Here is a 24,393-nt window from a genome sequence, read left to right on the forward strand (position 1 = left end):
TTATAAAACATGACAGTGATGCGAAATTTCACTTAACTGAGATAGGTTTTGAGGCTTTCTTTTTCTTTAAAGCACATTATTTATGTTAGTGAGTAGTTTGGGTTTGAGATGTCAAAATTTTAATGGTGTAAAACAGTCTTATAAGTTTATCTAATGGTAATTATTTAGTTACCGATGTCCTATTTCTTGTGTCATTACTTCCAGAGCTATTAAAAAAATGACTTCTGTTGAATATGATTTGGATACTTCTGGTGGTTTAATGCCGGTAAGTGAAATAGAATCTTAAAATTCAAAAAACATTTTTCCTAAAATGGCATCTTCTGACAGAAAGCTAAAGATCCTTATGCTAATACAGCTATATTTACTTACATGAATTGGGGTAGCTTTAATTGTTAATACTCATAATCATTTATTTGTCTAGCAAATTCAGGAACTTATTAAACCTCCTATACTTGAAGAATCTTCTAAGAAAAAGAAGGATCGAGAGCGAAGATATCGTAAACCTGGCAGAACAATTAACCACGATTCCTGCGATAGCTGTAAAGAAGGCGGGGATTTAATATGTTGTGATCGATGTCCTGCTGCTTTCCATTTAACATGCCAGTAAGATCATTTTGTTATTCTTCAATCTGCAATTGTTGAAATTATATGATATGTGAATAGCGTTATGTTTTTCCTGTGACATTTGATATGTCAAGTTGTACGTAGTTAAGCGTTTTCTGTTCGAATATTTAAACCCTCTTGTCTTGTTTATGAATTATAATATAGTTGGATGACTTATTAGTTTTATAATTCTTTTTATATTGTACAATTAATTTTTTTAGCAATTCAAAAATGATTTATGAAATAAAACTTTTTGCATGAAAACAGTAAATTTAGCATTTGAAACTTATTGTCAAATTTAATTTTAATCCAGTGAACTTAATTCAAATTTTTTTTTAGTATTTTCTCATTAACTCTGTAGTTAAGTGTAATATATGCTGCTTTATCAATGTTCTTGTCCTGTTAATGAATTAAAATTTTAATGATAAATTATCTAAAATAATTTTCATTATACATTCTACAGTTTATTTTTTTCTACAATTATTTTAAAAATAGTTCTGTCCGAAATTTATGTATTAAAAAAAAAAACTATTTTATAATTATGAATTTGTATCAGAACAATAAATTTAGTTACTTGTCTTATTGTGTGTTAAAAGGATACCTCTATATAGTGTTTTTCGGTATCATATTCCATTCAGAGGTTTAGACTGGTGTTTTTTTTTTAGTTGGACCACTGCCATAAAGTTGCCAAACCTTGGCGATTATTTTGCTGTAGATCGAAACATGGAAGCCCTGTGGCAGAATTTTTTTGAGCTATCTGCGACAAAAGTCTCTAGCACATCTTTCTGCAAGATACTTTTAATAATAACAAGCATATATATTACTAATTTAAAATTACAAAAGCGCTGTGTTTACAAAAGAAAAAACTATACATGTTTTTTTTTTTAATTGGACGTGTAATAATTTTTTTATTCTATTCTGGCCTTCTGGTGGAGGGTCACTTAAATTATTTCCTTCGCCCTTTATAAATAATCATCGCAATAAAAAATAAATTAAAAATCATGAAATCACTAGTAGTAAGAAGAAAGATAGACGACGAAATCCCGAGAATCGGACGCCTCAAATGCGCGCTTCATTTCTAGATTAGGTTGTAATAATAAATAATATTGTATAAGAAATATTGGATTTAGAAACTATGGAGAAATCAAGAGCAATAACTGAGAAAATTCGATATAATTATTGCCTTAGAAAGAAAGCACTCAAACGCACGATTTGAGTTTTCCAGATTGTTTGAAATATATCAGGATATTTATGAACTATGTGGAAATCAATATCAATAATTGCTGAAAATAAAATCGAAACATTGCATCAATTTACGATACTATCAGCGTAAATTGAGTGTGTTAAAAAGCGATTATCTAAATGCAAGATTCAAATATTACAAGTAAACTTCTGTCAAAAAAAAAAAAAAACAATTTTTTTTTTTTTTACTTTTCAAAAGAAAAATTGTTTTGCAAGAACTCTATCGTTCTGTGACAATGTCGTTGTGACGCTTCGATTCTGCCACATGGAAGTATTCCCAGTATTAATGTAATAAATCTAATTCATCACAAATTCATTCATTAATTCGTAGACCAGCATATTTTAATTTAGATGTTAATCATTTAAAAAAATAATCTTTTATTTTTAGAACTGCTTTTGGCAGATGGTACTAAATAATTTGAACAAGGCTCTTTGTAATACAAAGAGAAGTTTAAAATAAAAGAATCTGGTCAACTTATATAAATCGGGGAAAGATTTCTGAGTCTGTAACTACGTAAAATAATCGCAAAGTTTTGACTTCCAGGTAGTACTTTTTGAGAAACTAAAAAGAGAAAGTAACATTATAAAAAGGAACCAATTTGAAAAGGATAATTGCTTTTACTGGCTAGAGGAAAAATCACTACAAATTTGTTTATAAAATTTTGTAATTTAATAATCCCTTTGGTGGCTTAGCTAAGATTGTCATTGTGATTTTAATACTGAAAAAAATACAGTTTTGTAACAATTATGTCAAATGGCCCGTTTTAATGCATTTTAATAAATCAACCAATCAGTTATTTACCATTTTTACATGATTTTTTAGTCTGGTAGTTTTGATTCAAACCGTGACTTCCGGTATGAGTTATTGTTGGAAATCTGATCGATAATAACGTCAAATAAGCAGAATCTCTGCTAGTTGTTTATCTCTAAGCATCTGTAGAGAACATCAGGATTTGTTTTAATAAATAAGAAAATTCTTAGCGATATCCGTCGAAAGAACGATTGAAACACCACATGGATCAACAAGGATTATTGGCGCAGACAGTGTGTGTCAAAGAGTGATTTTGTTGGAAATAGTGTGACTAAACAGAACCATTTATTATGCTTTTTCCTCACCTGTCATGAGAAATGAAATTTATGTTCAAGTTTGTTACTTTTTCTAGAGGAGTAACATACCTTTTTATATTACTCTTTAAATATTTATATATTTATTTTAAAGAGTAGATTATGCACAACTAAACTTGTTACTGCAACCTTATTATGTATAAATACTTCGGATGTTATGTTGTCAGTGCGGATGCTATTATTATTATTTATTGAGTTAATCAGCGGTATGTTTGCTTGTTTATTTCGATTTGAGATCTTCTAACATTTCCTATTGAAACCCGATGGCATGCGGGATTTGCTTCTTTTGAATACAATTCTGGAGGAAAAAACTCTGTAGAATAGACACAAGTGCTTTATACCTCAAGGAAAAAATCTTTCTGCAAGAATTCTGTGACAATTTCACAGCCATTCAACCACGGGGTTGAAAACTATGTAAATCTGTTGTGATAAGTGAAGTGATTGATACAAATGCAATCGAGAATCACCTGGGATTGTTAATAATTAACTGAAATCAATTGTTTATTGCTTAAAATAAGATTAGATTAAAAATCTATTATTGAGTTTCAATATAGATCCATAGTTAATGTGTTATGTTTTGTATATTTAAAGGAGAGAATTTATATACTAAGGAAAAAGTAGCTCAATACCATTGTTTAGTAAATTATACAATTTGCAACAGCTGCTATATATATATACTGCAATTTTACAATTGTCAGTGCACAAACAAGCACTTTACAAAAATTATTGAGATCTGTTTGTCATTTTGTGTTACTATTGTTCGATAAGAATAAAAAATAAACTAGGGAGTTTATTGAAATAAGAATTGGGAAATTATGAAGATTTAATTGTATGAAAATAGTTATAATAAAACGTGAATACCATTCATTGTATATAATTTTCTACACTGCATAAAGCTAAATAGTTGACACATTTTTTAATGATAAAATTTTTATTTCACTTTAAATGATTTTTTTTCTTTCGAGTTTTAATATTTTATTACACATTTTGATCTTTGGAGGTATAGTCTTACACTCTTTCTCTCTTTTTACATGATATAACAGTGATCCACCTTTGTCAGAAGATGATTTACCATCTGGAGAATGGTTGTGTCACAGTTGCAAGACTACTCCTGATGTAAGTAATTGAGTTCTCTTTCTTTTCTTTAAATTTTTCTTTCTTTTTATTCTTTTTTTTTTTTAATTTATTTCTAGTAACTCATTTATTGTTGAAAATTGCACTGATTAATTTAAGTTAATAGCACAATTATTTTATTTTAATTTTATTTCCTTCAGTTTAATAAGAATTTTTTTTATTTTTATGTAGTTTAGTTATATAGTCAAAATTCGCATGATATTTGACTCCAGAGGCAAGCTGATGACATTCTAGCCCTGCTCTATTTCTAGTCCCTGTGGCCAAACTTTTTCGGGCTTTCTACGACGTACCTATCTACTAATATCTTTCTGCAAGATATTTAAAAATAACAAATATACATGTTACTAATTTTAATTAATCGGAAAATTAACTTCAAAAAAAAATTTAATTGATCAAATAGAATAAATTTTTAATTGAATTTGTGATTTTTTTTTTCTAATATTATGGGCAATATTTTCACATTTTGTAGAAAGAAAGATAACACACTAATTATTTCCTTTTTCGCATTTTGTAATTCATCATCACATTTTTAGAAAATCATCAAGTCTGCAGTAGTAACTGCCGAAAAAATCTATGACAAAATCCCGCTAATCGGACGCTTCAAAAAGGGGTTAAAATGAGTGTTTTCATTTCGGGATATAGTTGATGTGATAAATAATATCGGATTTTAAAAGCTATGTGGAAATCAGTACTAAACACACAAAAAATTCGCACGAAAATTTCCGCAGAAAGGAAAATTAAATTATTAAGGCACTTTAATGTATTTTTATTTATTTCCTCTAGAAATTTGTAAACATATACATTTCAGTTATCGTGCTTATGAATGTTCACTTGCTTGATATTTTGATTTCCAATCAATTTTTCTTACGCGAAAATAAAGTTTCATAGATTTTTTATAACACTAATGTTTTATGTAATAAAAATTATAAAATTTTTGATGTATAGAGAAATTTAAAAAAAATAAATAATCATTCTGATTGAAATATTTCTTTTAGGTTGATCCAGCTTCATCGAGTGGTCAATTTTCAGAGTCAGTTGTGAATGGGTCTTCATTAACGAAAGATTCAGTTTCTTCGGATCTAGAGAACATGGAAGTTGATGATGAGTCAAAAACTCCTCTCTTTACTTTAATACAATCTCTCTCTACACAGAACCCTACTCAATATCAATTACCATCTGAATTCTTGTGCACAGTTCAGTTACCTGGTAAAGTTTGCTTTTCAGATTGTCTTGACAATCTTTGTTCTGCTTACACCATTAATTTTTTACTCTATAAGTACATAAATAATAACTTAGAATCTAGTTCCTCTAATGTCCTATAAATTTAATACTACTAATCATGATTTCCAAGAAAATAAATTGATTATGAAAAAAGTTAGTAGACAATTATAAATAGAAAATTTTATTATTTATAAGAAACAGCTTATAAAGCTTTTATTTTATAGTCTTCTCCAAATCGTTTTAAGAATTTTAATTCAAAATTTCTCTTGCTCTCCGAATTACACTTACTGCTTTTCTGATTTCATTGAACCACCTTCTTTGGAATCATTTGATTTCACTAACATACTGATCCAAAATGTCTCAAGTCTAAGTGTGTATGTCTGTGTCATTGTACTTATAATTACTGATAGCTAGTTTTCAAAGTTAGAGTACAACTGCTTTAAGCCTTATAGATTTCTTGAAAAGACTAGCCCACATGCATTGGTGGCGATTCTAAAATTTTGCGTATATTTTTTGTAGTATTGAAAATTCTGTGCACACAAAGAAAATAGTTTGCAGTGTGGGAGGGGATACAAAGTAGGTGACATAATCATGATTTATGAAAGTTACAAGAAATTGTTTAATTGTATGCACGTTGCTCCCAATGAGAAAAAGATATAACTGCGATTTTAGCCCAAATATTAGCCATTCCACAGTTAACGGTCAAGCATACAATCATCTAGATTTTTACAACTTTACTCAACGTGGCCATCGCTTTCAAACGAAAATAAACAATTGCAGTGACAGTAGGAAATCTTTTAATGAAATTTCGTTTGGAGCGAAATTACTAATATTACTTCATATACTAATTACTTTATATGCAGTACTTAAATTTCCTATTTATGTATAGCTATTAATATTTATTATTCTCTAATGTGTTTAATGTTAATGTGCATATATATAGATATTTTTTGCCAAGAATAAATAAAAAAAATTTAATAGTTAACTGTTTTCATATAATTAATAAAAATGATTCTATTTTCAAAGAATATGTGCTTGTAGATAATTTTAGATTGTGTGTGCTGATACTTTATGTTTTTACCTTTCTATGACCCTACTTATAGTTGTAATTAGTACAGTAACTCTTGTTGTAATAAAATTGTTATGCTACTTTTGCTTTATTTTTTCACTTAACCCTCTTCTAACTACTTCTATAAATTACTTCTTTCTGCGTCATGAATGATAAATTCTTTATTTGTAGGTTCAAGCAAGAAATCGAAATCTAAAGATGGTAATAGGTTTGGTCGGAGAGGAACTCATGAACTTGACTCTGGAATCGTTCATATACCAGCTAAACTTTGTAACCTGTGCAAAAAGTGTGTTGAACTAAAATTTCTTTTTAATTAGTGTGTTTATTCTTCAAAATTTCTCCTTTTGAAAGTATGTTTCAAGTCCCGCTTAAGTAAAAAAAAAATCTTCTTAAAAAAATTACCGATATTCTGTGTGAAAAGATATCTTTTTCAAACTAGCCTAATTTAGAAACCCTTATCACCATTTGCCTTGCCTAGATATGGGTGAAATGTCAGTTTTTAATGTTAAAAAAAATTCGTCTAAATTTCAGTTCTTTAAACCTTAACCTGGGGTAACTCAGTGTGAAATAATTGTTAAGTTAAGGGTTTCAACTGTAATTCCATTAGACATTTTTTGCTAAAAGTGATTCCTTATTTAAAACTAAATAAATTTAAATTTTTCAGTGGCAGCAATCTAAACTGAAATCAATATAATTGTTTTAAATTTGTCATTTTCTTGCGTATTTTTTTCCCTAGTAGGAAAATATCCTTTTTTTCTTTATTTATTATTTTTTTTTTCATTTAATTTTGCCCTGCTGGCTTTTTTTTCCCCACCCCTTAATGTTTTTAAAATTTTATTCTAATTGTGATTAAAAGCTATTATAATTGGTGTTATTGTAATTGGTTTCCTTTCTTGTAGGAGTTGTCGTAAAGCACCTCTCATCCAGTGTGACTATTGTCCCCTATTGCTCCATATTGATTGTGTGGATCCACCACTCACAAGTCTGCCCACTGGAAGATGGATGTGTCCCAATCATGCTGAACATTTTGCTGTAAGTATTTTTTCTTAATTTTTGTGATGTGATTGTTACTCTACTACAGTTTGTGATTTTCTAAAATACTTTGAAAATCTTTAATTCATTATGAGTTAAATTTTATAATTCAAATAAACCGCAATTGAAATTGGTAGGATTTTCATTATTACCATCATGTTTTTTGTAAAGAAGTCTATATTTAACTAATTTTTGCAGGCGTACTAGTGTTCACAAAGTACAAGAAAATAATTTTAACATTTCATTTTCTAAAGGCTGCTATTTATTACACCAAGTACAAATTTAATTATGCTAGGTGAAAGCTGGTAACAATTATTAAAATGAAAATCAGTTTAAAAAAATCAAAGAATTCTGTGCTCCAGTGTTATTTATTTTTTTTTATAATGGAAGATAACTTTTCCATCTCTCTGGCGAGTATTGTATTCTAAAGGTATGCACTCAAGAATAGCGTTTAAAGGGATGGTTCAGTTCTCTTGGTTGCAGTTAACTGACAAAGTTTCTAGTGGTAACTCCATTTTAATTTTTTTATACTATGAGAATTATGCTGCGATGAATGAAAAAATGTTGGCATTTGAAAATTCTGTAACTGCAACCCTAAGATCTGTGTAATTTTTGTAACAGAATTAACTGAACTGAGGTAGACAGATATATTCATTTGTTATTTTATACTGACCTTGTTTATATAGGTTATTGTAGTAGTAAGCTTTGCTTTAATTATTTTTAACTGCTTTATGGATTATACCTTACATTATTTTTATGAAATTCTGGAGGTTAGTAATATACGTAATTTATAATTTATCACACTTTTATTTATTTTATTTTCTTATAGGACTCAAAAATACTCACATCTGTTAGTTTGACTGAAAGAGTAAAGTTATGGGATAAATTTGCTGGTCCTATATCACAAGATGCCATCAAATTGCATTTTCTTAACAAGATAAATAAAAGGAATCCACCTTTCAGGCGCAAACAAAAGGAACCTCCACGTCCAAAATTGTTTGTAAGTATGCAACTAATAATGTGTGCTTTCATCTTTATTCAACAGATCATATTCATATCTTCAAGTTTCTAACAAGTATTCACTTTTTGTTTGGAAAAAAAGTTTACTGTATCCGTTTATTGCTTGCTAATTAAAAAATATAAATGAACTAATTATCTTTGTGTGGGATAAAGGACCACTCAAAATAAATATGAATTTAAAATGTTAATTAAAATCAGTCCTTGCATTCGGAAAATAATTTTCTGAAAAAAGTTTTATCCAATTGCTGACTATATTGAAGAGTTTCTTCGAAATTTATTTTCATGAACTGTAAATTATAAATAAACTGTAACTAATTATCTTTGTGTGGTATAGAAGTCCACCCAAAATAAATGTGAATTTCAAATATTAATTAAAATCAGTCTTTGCATTCAGAAAATAATTTTCTTAAAAAGTTTTGTCTAATTGAAAGCTATACTGAAGAGTTTCTTCGATATTTATTTTCAACAGTAATTTTAATCTTAACTGTTAACTAAAATTTTTAATCTTAAACTGTGTAATATATACTTTTAGGTTCCAGTAGCAATAAGAAACAATTATGAGTCTCCTTTACCTCTGTTGCCTCGAGTAACTGATGTACCAATAACTAGCGAAGTATCAATTTCAAGTTCTTCCTCCTCTGCAATGGAGTTGGACGATGAATCAAATAAGGTATTGTAGTCTTATATGAATAGTTATATGAATAGTTTCAACTTTTTTAACAAAACAGTTCAAGTAAATAAAAATTCTAGTAATAAATGAGTATTTTTTAAGAGTGTTCCTGAAAATCATTAACCTCCGCGTACGGCTCCCGCGATTTGAGAGGTATCTGTTTCGTCCCCCACTGCGGGTCACGTGAAAATCGCGGGCGAAGAAATTTTTTCCCTAGTTTCAATACGGATCCCCCCATTTCCCCGCATACGACCATCATCTGATGCTTATTTTCGCTACTAGGTGGCACTAGATGATTCGGGAATTTCGCAAATTATATAGAAAAATTCGTTGATGGAAGATAGTAAAGCCTACTTTTTAATATAGTAACCAGTAGATTGATGCTTTAACGTTGCATTTCTTATCATACTTATAATTTTTTATATTTAGTGGTGAAAAAATTACTTAAAATGAAAAATACTAAACTTAAAGTAACTTAAAAATCGCCCTGTATTTCAAGACCGGAAAGTATAAAAACTGAGCCGAACGCGGAGGGTTAAAAGGCTTTTTAAATAGTCTGCTAGGAAAAATATGGTTTTGAAAGGGGGGCTTCATTTCTAATTGGAGTTGCAGTTGGGATGAAATTATAATTTAAAACTAGTTTGAGAGTATAAAACTGTCTTGTTAAATTGCTTCAGAAAAGTAAAAGGAGCCATTCAATTATTTCGTTGTCAGCTAACGGTAAAAGGAGCTTGTGATTGGCTGACGAGGGAGGAGGTATATGAGCTATGCTTATGCAAAACGTTAATATCCCAATGTTTGTAATTATTTTTTTAAAAATGCAGAATAAGAAATGTCAGGAAAAGTTTCCTGCATAAAATTTGATATAAAAGATGAATTCAGGAAAAGACAAAAATTCTTTTGGGGGGGTTCTAGAGGTCAAGAGTTTCGAACTGAAAAAGAAAATACAAAGAATTCTGATAGAATTCCGAATCTTATAAATTCTATTCAAATGTAAAAAAATAAATTGAAACTTACATTTTGTTTTATACAAAGTTGCATATTTTATTTCAGTTTAACCCTCAAATTAGATTACTACATTAAAAGTGTATTAAAACACCGGGGGGATCGCATGGGTGGCAGAGGAGGGTCGCAAATTGTCAAAAAATATGCCCTGATTGCTATTCTGAAATACTTTTAAGTTTTTATGTTACCGATTATTTTCTTTGAAATTTACAGTAAAATTTCATGTATCGATTTCTAATATGTTATTATTTTTTTCAGTACTTTAGATTTCTTCTTAATTTCCAAACTGATCTAGCCACTTTGCAATCTTCTGAAATCACCAACACTAAACCATCACCCTCAGACATGGACTGTGAATCACTCATTTCCGAAATGAAACTGACTGGCCATTATAGCCAGCCTCGCAGAGTAATGAACGGGCCACACTGCGAAACGAATGGGGAGGCTGACAGCTCTAATAACAATGCCAAACTGAAATTCGACTGTCACCTTCCTACGTCTGTGTGTGTGTCTAGCTCATCTCACTCCCTCATGTCATCAAAATTGTCTGCATCTTCCAAATTGAACAATGTCAGCCGAACTAGCAAGATGAATTCTGGAAAAAATTCTTGCTTACTGAATCAGTGCTCAGCTCCTATAAATGTGTTTCAGTGTAAATCATCTAGTGGCTTAAACTCTTCTTACAGCAGTACAAACTCTAAAGAGAATTCTCTAAAGCCTTGTTGTCAAGGTAAAAGTTTAAATTATTTTTTTTAAATAGTGTGAGTGGTTTGTCTACGGCAGTGTTTCCCAAAGTGTGGTACGCTACGGGAACAGTTTAGCGGGGGGGGGGGGCGTTCTTTTGCAAGGAAATTTCAAAAAATTTTATTTAAAAACAAAGCTAGCCATGAAAATTTACGATTACGAATATTTCTTCTGGCTATATTTTGCAGAGTTAACAGTTAATATTTAATGGTGTCAACAGCCAGTCGTGTTTTTTAACTTTTGTGTAATTTTTTTATAGTAAAAAATACATTCATTTTTTTATTAGTGGTACACAGCGTTACGAAAAATTTAGAAAGGGTAGACATAAGTCATAAGTTTGGAAAGCACTGGTCTAGAAAATCGGATGTTCCTTAGAATATCGGGTACCAGATCAACCAATATACAAATGATGTCAAACGTGTAAGGTATATGATAGCCCCACGGATATGGTATATGATGTTTTCAGGGAGGGTAGCTTCTCTTCACTCTAGGGTTAACGCAATAGACCAGATAAAAAGATTATCTTCCTTTCTCCGACACGACCGAAAACCTGTCCTAAATAGTGACCCCACACTCCTACTTAAAATTAATGATCCAGACAAATAGCTAGGTGAGTTCCTATTTTAGACAAACTATATGAGTCGTTTTTACTTTTATGTGTTAACTGCAGGGTATCCGCGCACCAGGGAAGTCATGAATTTCGGTATTGAACAAAATTTGTCATGAATTGTCACGATTTTAACTATTTTTTTTTTAAAGAAAGTCATGGATTTAGGTCGCTAAAAAATCTAATTTTTAAAATGGAATCTAAAAGTACCCCCGCCCCCATTTCATGGTGTTCTGAATTTGTAATAAAACCCCCACTCACAGTCATATTTTATTAAAATATAAAATGTTTTTATCATGTTCTTTAAAAGTTATGGTGTTCTTTCAAAAAAATGAAAGAAAAAACGTCATTTCTAGAGCGAATTATCTTTTAAATTTCTGTGATTTCAGAATTTTTGTTATTACTTTTTATTTTATCAATTTAAAATTCTAGCTGAAGCAAGCCAGTCATTGGCGAATTTTTTTTAATTCTGAAATGAGAACAGAAAAATCAGGAGTATTTCTTTCCTTTCGGATGAACAAGAAAAGTATCTTTAGAATATAATTCTGCACAAAAAAAATGTATTTTTTTTTCAGCTATTTTATTGATTCAACTCTTTCTTTTACACTGTGTTTTTAAATTTAAAATCTTTAAATATGAAGATGCAGAGTATAACAGGTTATACCTATCATTTCAATTTATGTTATTATAATGCGTTTTTGAATTTCTTGTTGCGTTTTTGTCGGAAAAAATAGTAACTTCGTTAAGTCATGAAAAATTGTAGAAATTAGTCATGAATTTAAAAATCTAAAATGTAGCGGATAACCCTGTAACTGGTAAGAATTAAAAATTTAAGCATGGAATTAATAAATTAGAAATCTTTTAAGTGTAGACGTAAATAAGTAGTATTTGGTCTAATTCAATAACGAAAAATTGCTTTCATAGTTATCAAATCTACTGCATTTATTTCTGCATTACGACTGAAAAATTAATTCCATTCTTATAGGTTTTTATATAATATGTCATAATGTTAATCATTGAAAAAAAGAAAACGGTGGATAAGTACATGATAGATTTGAAATGCGCATTTAAGTTTTTACTTTTCGTCGTTTTTTCGATCAATATTTGTGGCAGTTAACTCTATTGATCTCCACATAGTTTTTAATATCCAATATTTTTAATAAGTTATTATTTATTCAGAGCTCATTCTAGGCAGAAAAAAGGGCAGGGTGCAGAAGTTTAAAAAAGGGCATTATTATTCTAAAAAGGCAATAATTTCTTTATATGGGCTATACACGTTCTATTAAAAAACATTGTCAATTAGTAAAGGAATTTTTTTTTTTACTTTACTAAAAGTAGCAAGGCAATCATATTACAGTCAATTCGCTATAACTCGAAGTACGATAACTCGAATATTACTATATCTCGATTTTTTTATGAGGTCCCGACCCTTTTATCTTCAATTTCATGTTAATTATTCTCGATTACTCGAATTTTACTCCCTTTAACTCGATTTTTTTGGGATCTTTTGAAGCAAGAAAAAAAACCTAGGAGCTGATATGTTGTCCCTTCCTTTGCAACACACACACAATGTCTTTCGCACTCTTCATGGAGAAGCTAAAGCTGTCCCTCTTGAAGTATGTGAACAGTGGTTAAATGAAACGTTACCAAATTTACTTCAAGGATACAGTGAAAATTATGTTTTCAATATTGATGAAATGGGTTTATTTTTTAAATGTCTTCCAAATAAGACTATGATATTTAAGGATGAAAACTGCTCAGGGGGTAAAATGAGCAAGGAACGTTTGACTGTCCTAGTTGGAGGAAATGCGTCTGGGACAGAGAAATTGCCCTTACTTGCTATCGGAAAATACCGAAATCCCCCGATGTTTCAAGAATGTAAAAACGTATCCTTTGGATTACAAGTCTAACAAAAAGTTTTGGATGACATCAGTTTTATTTGAAGACTATGTAAGAAAATTGGATCAGAAATTCTTCGCTAAGAAAAGAAAACTGATACTCTTTATGGATAAATGCACAGCGCATAGTGATCTACCAAATTTGAAAGCAGTAAACTTGCAGTTTCTCCCTCCAAACACAACAGCAAAGTTGCAGCCGATGGACCAGGGTAACATAAAGTGCTTCAAACAGTCTTATCGTAAATGGCATGTCAGAAAAATGATCTTAAATATTGTAAGCAATTAGAAGATTTGTAATTAATAAGCATTAATTAAATAATCCGACAATATTTTGAAAGTCCAAAACCGAAACTAACGGTAAGTCGAACTTCCGATATGTCGAAGTTTTTCGTCAGTCCTATCAGATTCGAGTTATCGCGAATTCACTGTAATTACTAATTTTTATTAATAAATTAACTTATATATCGAGTTAATGAGCTAATTAACTTAGTAATTTATTTAAAATGCATGCATATATTAATAAAATAATGTATGTTTTTAAGTGTCAGTAATTATGATTTAATAATTAAAATGATTGATAATAATTATGATTTAATGATAGTGGAAGTTACTGCAAACTTTCAAAGACAAGTGCAACAAGGGGGTGTGATGGCTATTTTTGGCATGTATATGCGAAAAATAGCCATCGCATGTATATATATATGTATATGTCAATAAAAACTATGTATTGCCAGCAATGACAAACTAAATAAAAGAGTTGAAAATAACAAAAGTTTAAGAAATCCATTGTAGAGTTTGGGGAAAAAATAAGGAAGGGTTGAGGAAAAAAGGGGCATGGAGTCTATTACATCAGGGCACTAATTTACTTCAGGGGCAACAGGGTGGATTCTTTTGGCTAAAAGGGCAGCAGGGTGCTGCGCCCTGTTTACCCTGCCTAGAATGAGCTCTGTATTTATTACGATAAGCGATTCTCGAAGCACGCAGAGATTCGGATTCAAGTAACCCATTTTTAAAGTCCTATTCATGTGATTTCATCATTGATCTAAATTTTTGGCAGTTACTGTCATATGATTTTAATTTTTTTTTTTTTTTAATGTGATAACAATTTACAAAATGCCAAAAAAAAAAGAAATAATTAGTGGAATCAACCAAATTAAAGAAATCTACTTACCATCATATCACTGAATTCCCCCCAAAAAAAATTCATAGAAGAGCTCTTTTTGAAAAGCTGCTAAAAGAATTTTTTTTTTAATTTTTGAACTAAAACTACAATTAGGGTGCATTTTGAAATTTGACTCAATTTAAAAAAAAAAAAAAAAAAGTCCTAGTTACGGACGTTAGCTCATATGTTAAGAGTGTGGGGGGAATCTTTTATTCATTAGTCAATTTTTTTAATTTTAGTGTCATTATGAAGAAAAAAGTAAATGTTATACAACTAGGCTACTAAAATGTGAAACATTTTTGCATAATAGATTTATTTTATGTATTTTGGATACTTATTCATTGTTATTTATTTTCAGATAAAATTCATCCTAACAACCATGACTTAAATTCAAATGCATTGATGAAATTGTACAATAATCTTCAAGCTACTGTTACAAATTCTAATGGTAAGATTGTCTTGACACAGCATTAAAATTACATTATAAGGAAAAATTTAACTATTTTAAAAAGATTAGCCTTTCTCAATTTAATAGAAATATGTTTACAACACCAAAGCAAATATTGTAGAGAGCGACCCGAGTCAGACAGTATCAGAGAAAATCTTATTTCTTAACTACTATTTAAATTCCTCCTAACATTTGTTTAAAGGATTTCAATGTAATAATTAAACTGCATCCAGACTCATCCTGAGATGCTACAGAAAAATCTCTATATTTCCAGATAAAATTAATTAGCTAATTTTGAGTTGTTTTATTTATTTATGCAGTATAATATAAATTTTCTGAAATATTAAAATTGATATTTTATCTAGCAAGTGTTATCTGCTAGCATGTGATTCTTCTGCTAATTCGCGGGACTTGGTGAATCTCAAGACTGGTTGACTTACACGAAGTAATAATTTATACTCCGACAAAATTTTCTTGGAGTTCCACATATCTAAAATTTAAATTTCATTACTCACGCAAAGTCTTGTTAACAAGACATAGACCTTTTTTCTTCCTAAATTCTCATTCGCACATGAATCAATTTATATTCAGACCAAATTTTTCTCGAAGTTCCTCTAATCTAAAATTTAAATTTAGTTACTTACTCAAAATCTTTTAACCAGACATTTATTCCACCTTTACCAGCGCCCTCTTTTTATTCTTCCTAAGTTCTCATTCTCGCGATAACCTTTTTTTTTTACACAGATCACTGAGGCAATCACAAAAGTATAAAATTGTAATCAAAAAAGTAATTTCAAAATGGCAAGCATTTAAATGATCATTCGCTAGAAATAAAGCTTTTTTCTCCTTTTTTAAAATTTTGTATTTTAATATGTAACAATTTTGTTGCAAATTCTGATTTATAACAGAAAAAATAATCAATAGGATATGTTTTTCACCTCATTTTTTATTTGCTCACTATAAGATCAAATAAATTTTTAATATGATCATACAACATGGAAATTTCGAACTGTGCATTTCTGTAATCACTTTTTAACACGCTTAATATCATCGTAAATCCATGTTTTGATCTATGTTCAATTCATGTTTTTCTTCTGCAGTTAATGCAATTTATTGATTTTTCTCGTGGTTTTTGAAACTCCGATCTTCTTACAATCAAAATTTGAATCGAGTATTTGAGTAAATTACTCATCTTCATTAGTAGATTATTTAGTTGTAAATTTTAGTTCAAAAAATTATGTTACCTAAATGTGATGGTATATGAATTGATATCTATTTTTTGCACATTAAATGTTCAGGGCTTTTTGCTCCAAGTCACAATTACCCCCGATATATATTCTTTGTTTTTTTTATCATTTAAGAAAAAAATAATTTTGTTCTTATTGTATATACTTAGGAATAAAGTTATTATTTATTGATATAAATTCAGTGCAACTGAAGAAAAAGTTCTCCCCCCCCCCCAAAAAAAAAAAAAATCCTTTAGTAACATGGTTGCTTAGGAAATATCAATTTGGAAAGATATTTACGCTAGCTAAGAAAAATAATTAAATGGCATTGGAAAAGATTCCTTTGCATTCATTGAATTAACATGCATTCTGTCTTTTTGTCCTGACAGGAAACTTGATAATGATTATTTAATGTATTTGTTTCAGATTTTGAAATTAGTAAAGTGGATGAGAAACTTGTTCATTTACTTGCTTTACAAAGGTTAGAGCAGATCTTTCCAAAGAAGAAATACAAAGTAACTGATGACAAAACTTCTGCAGAAAACTATGTTGGAAGTAAGTCAGTGATATTTATGTACAAACAAGAGTTTCTTATTCAGAAATTAAAGTAAATATCTAAACAAATGAATATTTTAACTTGTGCTATAAAAATATTGTTTCTAATTGAAAAGGACTTTTTTTTAAATACCAAATTAATGTTGTTAATAATTGTCTTTTGCTTTTCTTTAAGTTTTCTATTCTAAACTTTCCCATTTATTTTCAGCTTCTCAAGAAGTCAGAGGAAGAGCTGTAGTATGCCCGATTGACAAGAAAGGTTTTCCTGTTTCAATGTCATATAGAACACTCAATCTTGGCCTTGGTAAGAAACTATAAATAATATTGAAATTATTATTTTTTTTTTTGTTATTATCTAAGGCTATTAATTTTTATTTCATTTTAAATTGCTCATATCAGGGTGGCCCCTCACTCTGGACGACAAGGAAAACATGAATTTTGGGGGGGGGGATTTCAGCAATTAGCAGTATTGGTTGTCATATTCATTTCAATGAATATGACATCACTATATATACGGAGGAAGAAACATATCAAATTATTATTTTGCACTTTATGTATCAAATAGTATAGTTTAAAACTTATCCAGTTCCCACTTTTACGGATTTTTTTTCCTCATCAATATTATTTTAATCAATCTGTTTTTGATTATAAAGATTTCTAATAAATAATTTCAGTTTTCTTACATCTTTAAGCATTGGTACAATAAATACATATTTTTTTTCAAAACCAAGCTTATGTAAAGCCTGTAAGCCATGTAACAAAAAAAAAAGAACATTGATGAATATTTTTTATATATAAATAGGTTAAGTCATTATTGAAAAATATTCAAAACTTAGCTATATTATTTGTTTGGTATGGGGCAAAGAGAAAAAACTATAATAAAAATATATAAGGTAATAAAGATAATTATTACCTAAAACTTTTAGAACTAATTATTACATTAAACTGGCTAACTGATTGAAAAAAATTCTTAATTCGTAAAACAAGACTTTAATGGTAAAAATAATATTTTCCGGTAAAAAAGTATCAATGTAACATTAAAAGATATATAGTCTATCAGAAAGGCTTTTGAAAATGCCCTGCAGTCATATAAACTCCCATAAAAATATAAACAAAAGCAAAATAGAAAAAATAAAAATAGATCTTAATTTTTGGAGAAAAAAATTATAGGCTAAGCATCTTAGTTTTCATATTACTATATTTTCAAGAAAAAGTGAAGAAAAAAGAATAATCTAAAAAAAACATGATAACTGCCACGTCTTATTAAAAACCTCTATAAAAACAAAAATTTTAAAAAAGAAAGTTAAATAGAAACTTCGACAACAATTGCTTTTAAAAATCTTTAAAAGGACCAATTAAACAGCCAATGAAAAGCTATAGTTTAGAAGTTTTATTTATTAATCTATTGTAACATCAAATATTAACTTACATATGTTAACCTACCTAATTATTTCTTCTTTGGACTTAAAATTCTATACCAATAAAATGTGAATTTTAAAAACAAGAAAAAAACCAGACCTTGACCAGAAATATGTTTATATAAATTAAACTTACTAAAAATATTCATGGCACAGATCAATGTTTTTTTTTTTATTTATTTATTTTTTTAAATATCAAGTGGCTCAGATTGCTATTTAAATCGTGTCAATGCTGGTTGAAAAGTGTATCAAACATGTGTTAAACAATGTTAAGTTCAGAATAAGTATTGGTTACAAATTAAGGAAAATAACTTAAAAAAGGAAAAAAGTTTACAACAAGCCACTTTAAAACATCATTGTAATTTCATAAAAAACAAGAATCCACATTAAAGTTTTAACTTTTTGTACACTTAAACATGATTTTTTTAAGTGTGAGAAGGATGAATTATCTGAGTTCTATAGAAGAAATTTAAAAATACATTGAAATTGATTTTACATCATATTGTGTACCCAATTATGATGGAGACATTTTTTTATAGGTGCTGATATGGATATCTATTTTCCCAATTATGGATATTGTAACTATGTGTCTGCAAAGCATGCATCTATTTTCTATGATGAGGTAAAAGCTTTTAAAACTGAGTTCCAAAATTATTCATTTTAACTTAAAATATTGAAATCAATCATGGATTACTTGTACTATTCGTAATAAGTGCTTTAAACGTTCAATGGTTTGTGATATATTATTTAAAAAAAATAACATGTAAAATTTAAATCACATAAACTAATATATTTTAAACCCTTTGTGTGGCAAGAAGAATTATAACCGAATTTTTTGTCAATAACGGCAATAAGATTTGACGTTATTGAATGTCTGTTTGATTATTGTTATACATACATATGCGGTGTTGTAAAATCGGAATTTTAGCAGGTTTTGGGGTAAAAAGAGTTTTAGTCAGGGGTTTGTTAAAAACCTGTTGACTCAGACTCTAGTTTTTGTTAAACGATTTGAATTTGAGCTTTGTTGGGTGACAAACAAATTCAAAGGCAAATCTGTCTATGAACTTTCACTAAAAATAAAATTATTCTTATAACAATTGCAGTATTCAAATCAGGACAGTCAGACATTATAACTAAGTCTCTATTGTCGTCTTCCAGTTATGAATTAGATTTTCAGAAACAATTTGATAATATTAAAAAGGCTAACAGTGTTTTCATTGTAGGAAAAAAATGGATGAGAATTTCTCACCCTTTCTCAAAAACAGGGTGAGATTTCTAAAAACTAAAAAAACACAAACTCTTGAGAGAAAAAAACATTTCTTTAATTATAATACATTTTTAACGTCTTCTATTTTTTAAAGCATTGAATATTTTTGGTGCATCATCGTAGAAGATTTTGCCTTTACAAGGTATTTGTCCATCTTACATTAGCACATAAAAAATTTGAACGTCTTACGTGAACAAAACCTTACCTACGGTAAACACGTGGTTGCAGAGAAATGTGTTCTGAAAGGGGTTCCGTGGTTGTGTTCTGTTGTTCGAAAAGGTTCTGAACAATACTGGTAAATAGGTAGGCTAGATAACGAGGCAGATGTTGAAAATAATGAAAGAAAAAGTGAAATGGATTTTATTCTATATGGCGTAATTCGAAGCTTTTTCCTAAATGCAACGAATTTTGAAATTGATTTATAGAATACCCGAATTTCTCGCGGTAATCATTTTTTAATGCGAGAAAAGAAAAATATATGCTTGATTCTCGCGCTGTAGTGAAAACACTGGCTAAGGTAAAGCAAATGGAAGTAAAAGAAACGAAAGCTTTTAGATTATAAGAATGAGTTAATATAAACAAGGTCTCTACACCGCATTTGAAGAAATAGAAAAATCTGAAGACCTTTTTCAGAACTTATGCTAATCTACCCTGAAAAGCTTAAAAAAGTAACCACAATAGTAACAGCTCTTCCACCTACTCAAGTTAGTGTGGAAAGACAATTCTCAGCTCTAAAGTTTATCAAATCGGATCTATGGTCCTTTATCAAAGAAGATCTTGCAGAAGATGTACAGTTTCTTAGAAATTACTTGTCAGTTTTTCAAATTCATAATAAAGGCTAATTAATATAAATAATTTGCTATGACATCAATGTTTTCTGTAGCATTTGTTGCTTCTTTTCTTTAAAAAAAAAATTAATAAATAAGCTGTAACACATGTGTATATGTTTACATATGTATGAGGGAGAGCTGTGATGGCTCAGGGGAGAGGGTGTTTTTTTCCAATGAGGTGAACCAGGTTCAAATCCCAACGATGGCTGGTTAATGCAAATTCCGCATCCGGCTTGCACCGACCACAGTGCTGACGTGAAATATGCTTAGTGGTAGATGGATCATGGATTAGAGTCCCCTTGCCGTCAGACTAACTATGGAAGGTTCTCGTGGTCTTCCTCACCATGTAACACTAATGTGGGTTAGTTCCAACATAAAGTCCTCCACAAAGGCAAATTCCTCCCAATTCTTGATCCATCAGTTCCCTTGTCTGATGGATTGGGTTAAAAATTACAAGGCTACAGAGTTGAACATTAGTAATCGTAAAACCAAAAATTTGGCAGGCTGTTTAACGACGGTTATAAAAGAAATATATATATATATGTGAGGGAGTCAATCATTTCCATGCCGACCAAACAGCCCTACTTCTAAATCCATGTCAAATTTAAGAATGAATAACGCAAATTTGGGAAGGACATTACAAAGGTACATCTAGGGTTAAGGCATGATTTAAACCTGCTGTCTTCATGTTATAGATGTTTCTATACATCTCCTGATTGAAGCATTCTAACTAAACTTAACTCATGGTTCGACAACCCATTAAAGGCCAAGGCCTAATGTGCCCAACTCAGTTTTCATGACCTTGGGTTCTGGGGTGCAAAGGAAGATGTTCCAGTTGGGTGGTCATTGGGACGCAGAACCCCCAGTGTTTAGTCCCCAAGCATCCTTGGTATCCATTTTATCAACCCACTGAAGGAATGAAAGGCTGAGTCAACCTTCCTGGGATCAAATACAATATGGGGCAAGGATAAGTGAGACAGTTATTATCTCACCGACTTTAAAAGAGTATGATAATTTCGATTTCACATGTGTAAATTTGCTCGCAAAATTTTTTTTCGTTCATTCTTCATTTCAATATCTGAAGTTTTTGCTGCTTTATTGGTAATATATCCTTCTTTGTATCTGAAAAGTAAAATAAATTATACTATTTAAAAGTGTTTCTTTTTTGTAGGTTTTATTTTTTCCCTAGGAAATTTTCCATAATCTGTTGAGAGAGGTCATTACATTTTGTTCCTGTTCTTAACATAATTCTATTAGCTCTAAAGCAATAAAACAGTTTAGAGTTGTAGCCAATTTTCTTTATTTTTATTATGTGTGCTAAGTTAATTTTTTTTCTTTTCAGGTCACAAAGTACTATGAGTTGATAAACTATAGTCCTCATGGTACTATTGTAGATAATGTGTATTACGCTTCTGATTATTCTGATAAGCATAAAATGTCTCCGGCTCATAATTCTTTGTCCGCTGCTGTGAGAAAGCTAGCAAAATCATCATCAAGAGTAGTTGATCTTCCACCACAGCCAGTTCCATCTCTTGGAAAATCATTGGTGACTGCAAGAGATAAACAGGTATGCAATTAGAGGAAATGGCGTGAGAATCTTTTTAAAATATATGTTATACAGCAAAACTTCATTGCAACATTCTTTTGAGGATCAAAGAAATACATTGTTGTAATGCTGTATATCAAAGTTGCCACTAAACAGGGAAAACCTGGAAAATACAGAGAATTTAAAAATCACCTAAAATAGCATTGAATTTTGAGGGGGGTTTTTTTTTAGAAACTGACAAAATACAGGGAATTTTGTTTATTTTCTTCTTCTAAAAAATGGTAACCACCCTAAGTTCAATCTATGGGATATTTAAGGATGATTTTTCAGCTATTTTAAACTAGTACATTTTCTATACCATTATTTGTTTTAAGTATGTTCAGCTGTTCCTTTTTTCTTTAAGTTCGTTAAGCAAAAATACAGGAATTTTTTTTTCTTAATTTCGTCATTTAAAAAATGGTAACCACTCAAAGTGCAATGTATGGAATTTTTAAGGATGATATTTCAGCTGTATTAAACTAGTTCATTTACTGTATCGTTGCATGTTTTATTTATGTTCAGCTGCTCCTTTTTTCCTTAAGTCTTTTTCAGCAATTATAGCTAGTATAGTTAGCCCAATACCGCTCATACAAGAGTACAGGGATTGTGTTTTTCCTCTTAATGTATTGTGTATAATATGTACAGGGAAAACACAGGGAATTTTTTTCAGTGGCGACCCTGCTTGTACTACTTTTCATTTCATATTTACTTATTTTATTTTTTATAACCGTCGTTGATTTGCCGACTTAATTTTTCGGGTGTATGACTAGTCATGTTCAATTCGATATCTTTGTAATTTTGAGCCCAATCCAGAAGACAAGGGAACTCCTGGATTAATAATTGGAGAGAAATTTGCCTCCACGGAGGACTGATGGAACTAACCCGCATTTGCGTTGCACACGGAAAAGAAGACCAGGAAAACCTCTCACGGTTAGCCTGACGGCAAGAAGATTCTAATGTATGATCTGCCTATCAATGAAGATATTTTACGTCCACACTGTGGTCGGTGCAAGTCAGGTGGTAATTCGTATCGTCCAGCCTTCGCTGGAATTCGAGTCTGGGTCACCTTATTGGGAGACTAGCAATATTCGTAGATATTTTCGTGTTCGGACATTACCAAATCAGTTTTTAAAAAAAACTTTTCCGCAATTTTTTTTCTTCATCAAAACCACTTACTTATAAAGACAATTTGATAAATTACCTAGCTTAGCTATGTTTAACATTCCAATCATTTTTAACCAGTAGTTGTATTAATTAATTTCATATTAATACAACTACAGGGTGCTTAGTGTTTTTAAAACGTGCTTAAAGGTGCTTATTTTTGATTTACGTTTTTTTAGAGCCCTTGAAAATGCTTTTTTTATTTGGTGTTTGTAAAAAGTACTTAATTTTTTATTTTTTAAGAAGAGATTTTTTATTTGCCGTATCGATTGTCATTCTAAATTACAAAAAATTCATGATTTTTATAATTTTCTCTGCAATATTTATCAGAACAGCTAGTTATTTTATCATGATTATGTAACGTTTTTGAAAATGTTTTTGAATTTTATTGATTTTATGTTTATAAATTAAGAACTTTAAAAGGATAGAAAAAAAACTCATTTTTGTTATTGCACAGATCCTAGTATTGATTTTTTTTTAATGGAAAGTGATTAAAAATATTTTTTGAGTGCTTAAAAGGTGCTTATTTTTTTATGAAAAAATCTGACTACGCACCCTGAACTACTGGTTGGATAATTTACGTCAGCACTGCGATTGGTGCAAGCTAGGTGCAGAATTTGTATCAACCAGTCCTCTCTGGGATTCGAACCCCGTTCACCTCATTGGGAGGCAAACACTGCCCGTATTTACTTCAAAAGTATCAAGCTCGTATTTACTATAATTTAAAAAGTAAAATTTGTCCTAACTCTTTGAATTTTTGTGCTCAATAGCTCATTCTTTTTATCTTTCAGCATCCCAAGCCGTGCCAGTGCTCTGGTTTAAATGGGATGGAGAATACCAGCATCGGTTGGGAAGGAACGGCTCTTCTTCACCATGGAAGTTTCATACAGTGTGGCTGCTTACAGTTTGTGTTCAGCATCACTGAGTACGGATTTCGGATTGACAACTTGGGTGGTGAAAAAAATATTCTACCCTCTATCATTAAATCTAAAGCATCCTCCTAATGCTTTTACCATTAGTTAAATCAATAGCCCAGTGATGAACAATGACTTGGTGAAACAACAAACACACACTAGTATCATTTTGACTTTGTATATATTTATATATATATATATTAAAGGTCAAATATAGTTTTATAATGATTGTACATGTCTATGTACAGTTTGTATGTATAGTGTTATTCTGGAAAAGGACAGGACAGGAATAATTTATGAAACTGATCCATGGTTTTTCTATTGCGTTGGGTGCATTTAAAGCTCTTGGCAAAATCAATTTTAACTTATTGGAGAAACTTGTGGTGTATTGTACATAAACATTAAGTGCCAGAAAGAATGCATTTTTTCTGTATGAATTATTTGAACCCATAATTGA

At 30.0% G+C, this 24,393-nt stretch overlaps 1 protein-coding gene across 1 annotated transcript; it reads left to right on the forward strand.

Moving 5' to 3' along the window:
• The first annotated feature begins 80 nt into the window (after window positions 1-80).
• Window positions 81-24,148, forward strand: LOC107452917 (PHD finger protein 12). The gene is made up of 15 exons (XM_016069548.4): window positions 81-265; window positions 422-603; window positions 4,014-4,086; window positions 5,100-5,310; window positions 6,566-6,680; window positions 7,294-7,426; window positions 8,256-8,426; window positions 8,979-9,116; window positions 10,380-10,851; window positions 14,891-14,980; window positions 16,633-16,761; window positions 16,970-17,065; window positions 18,719-18,801; window positions 21,619-21,843; window positions 23,814-24,148. Exons 1-15 carry the CDS (start codon window positions 218-220, stop codon window positions 24,024-24,026), a joined length of 2,379 nt encoding a protein of 792 aa, XP_015925034.2. The 5' UTR covers window positions 81-217; the 3' UTR covers window positions 24,027-24,148.
• The last annotated feature ends 245 nt before the right edge of the window (window positions 24,149-24,393 follow it).

The sequence above is a fragment of the Parasteatoda tepidariorum genome, chromosome 2, assembly GCF_982258835.1.
Source record: "Parasteatoda tepidariorum strain Cologne lab strain chromosome 2, Ptep-v5.0, whole genome shotgun sequence".
NCBI classification, from domain to species: domain Eukaryota; kingdom Metazoa; phylum Arthropoda; class Arachnida; order Araneae; family Theridiidae; genus Parasteatoda; species Parasteatoda tepidariorum.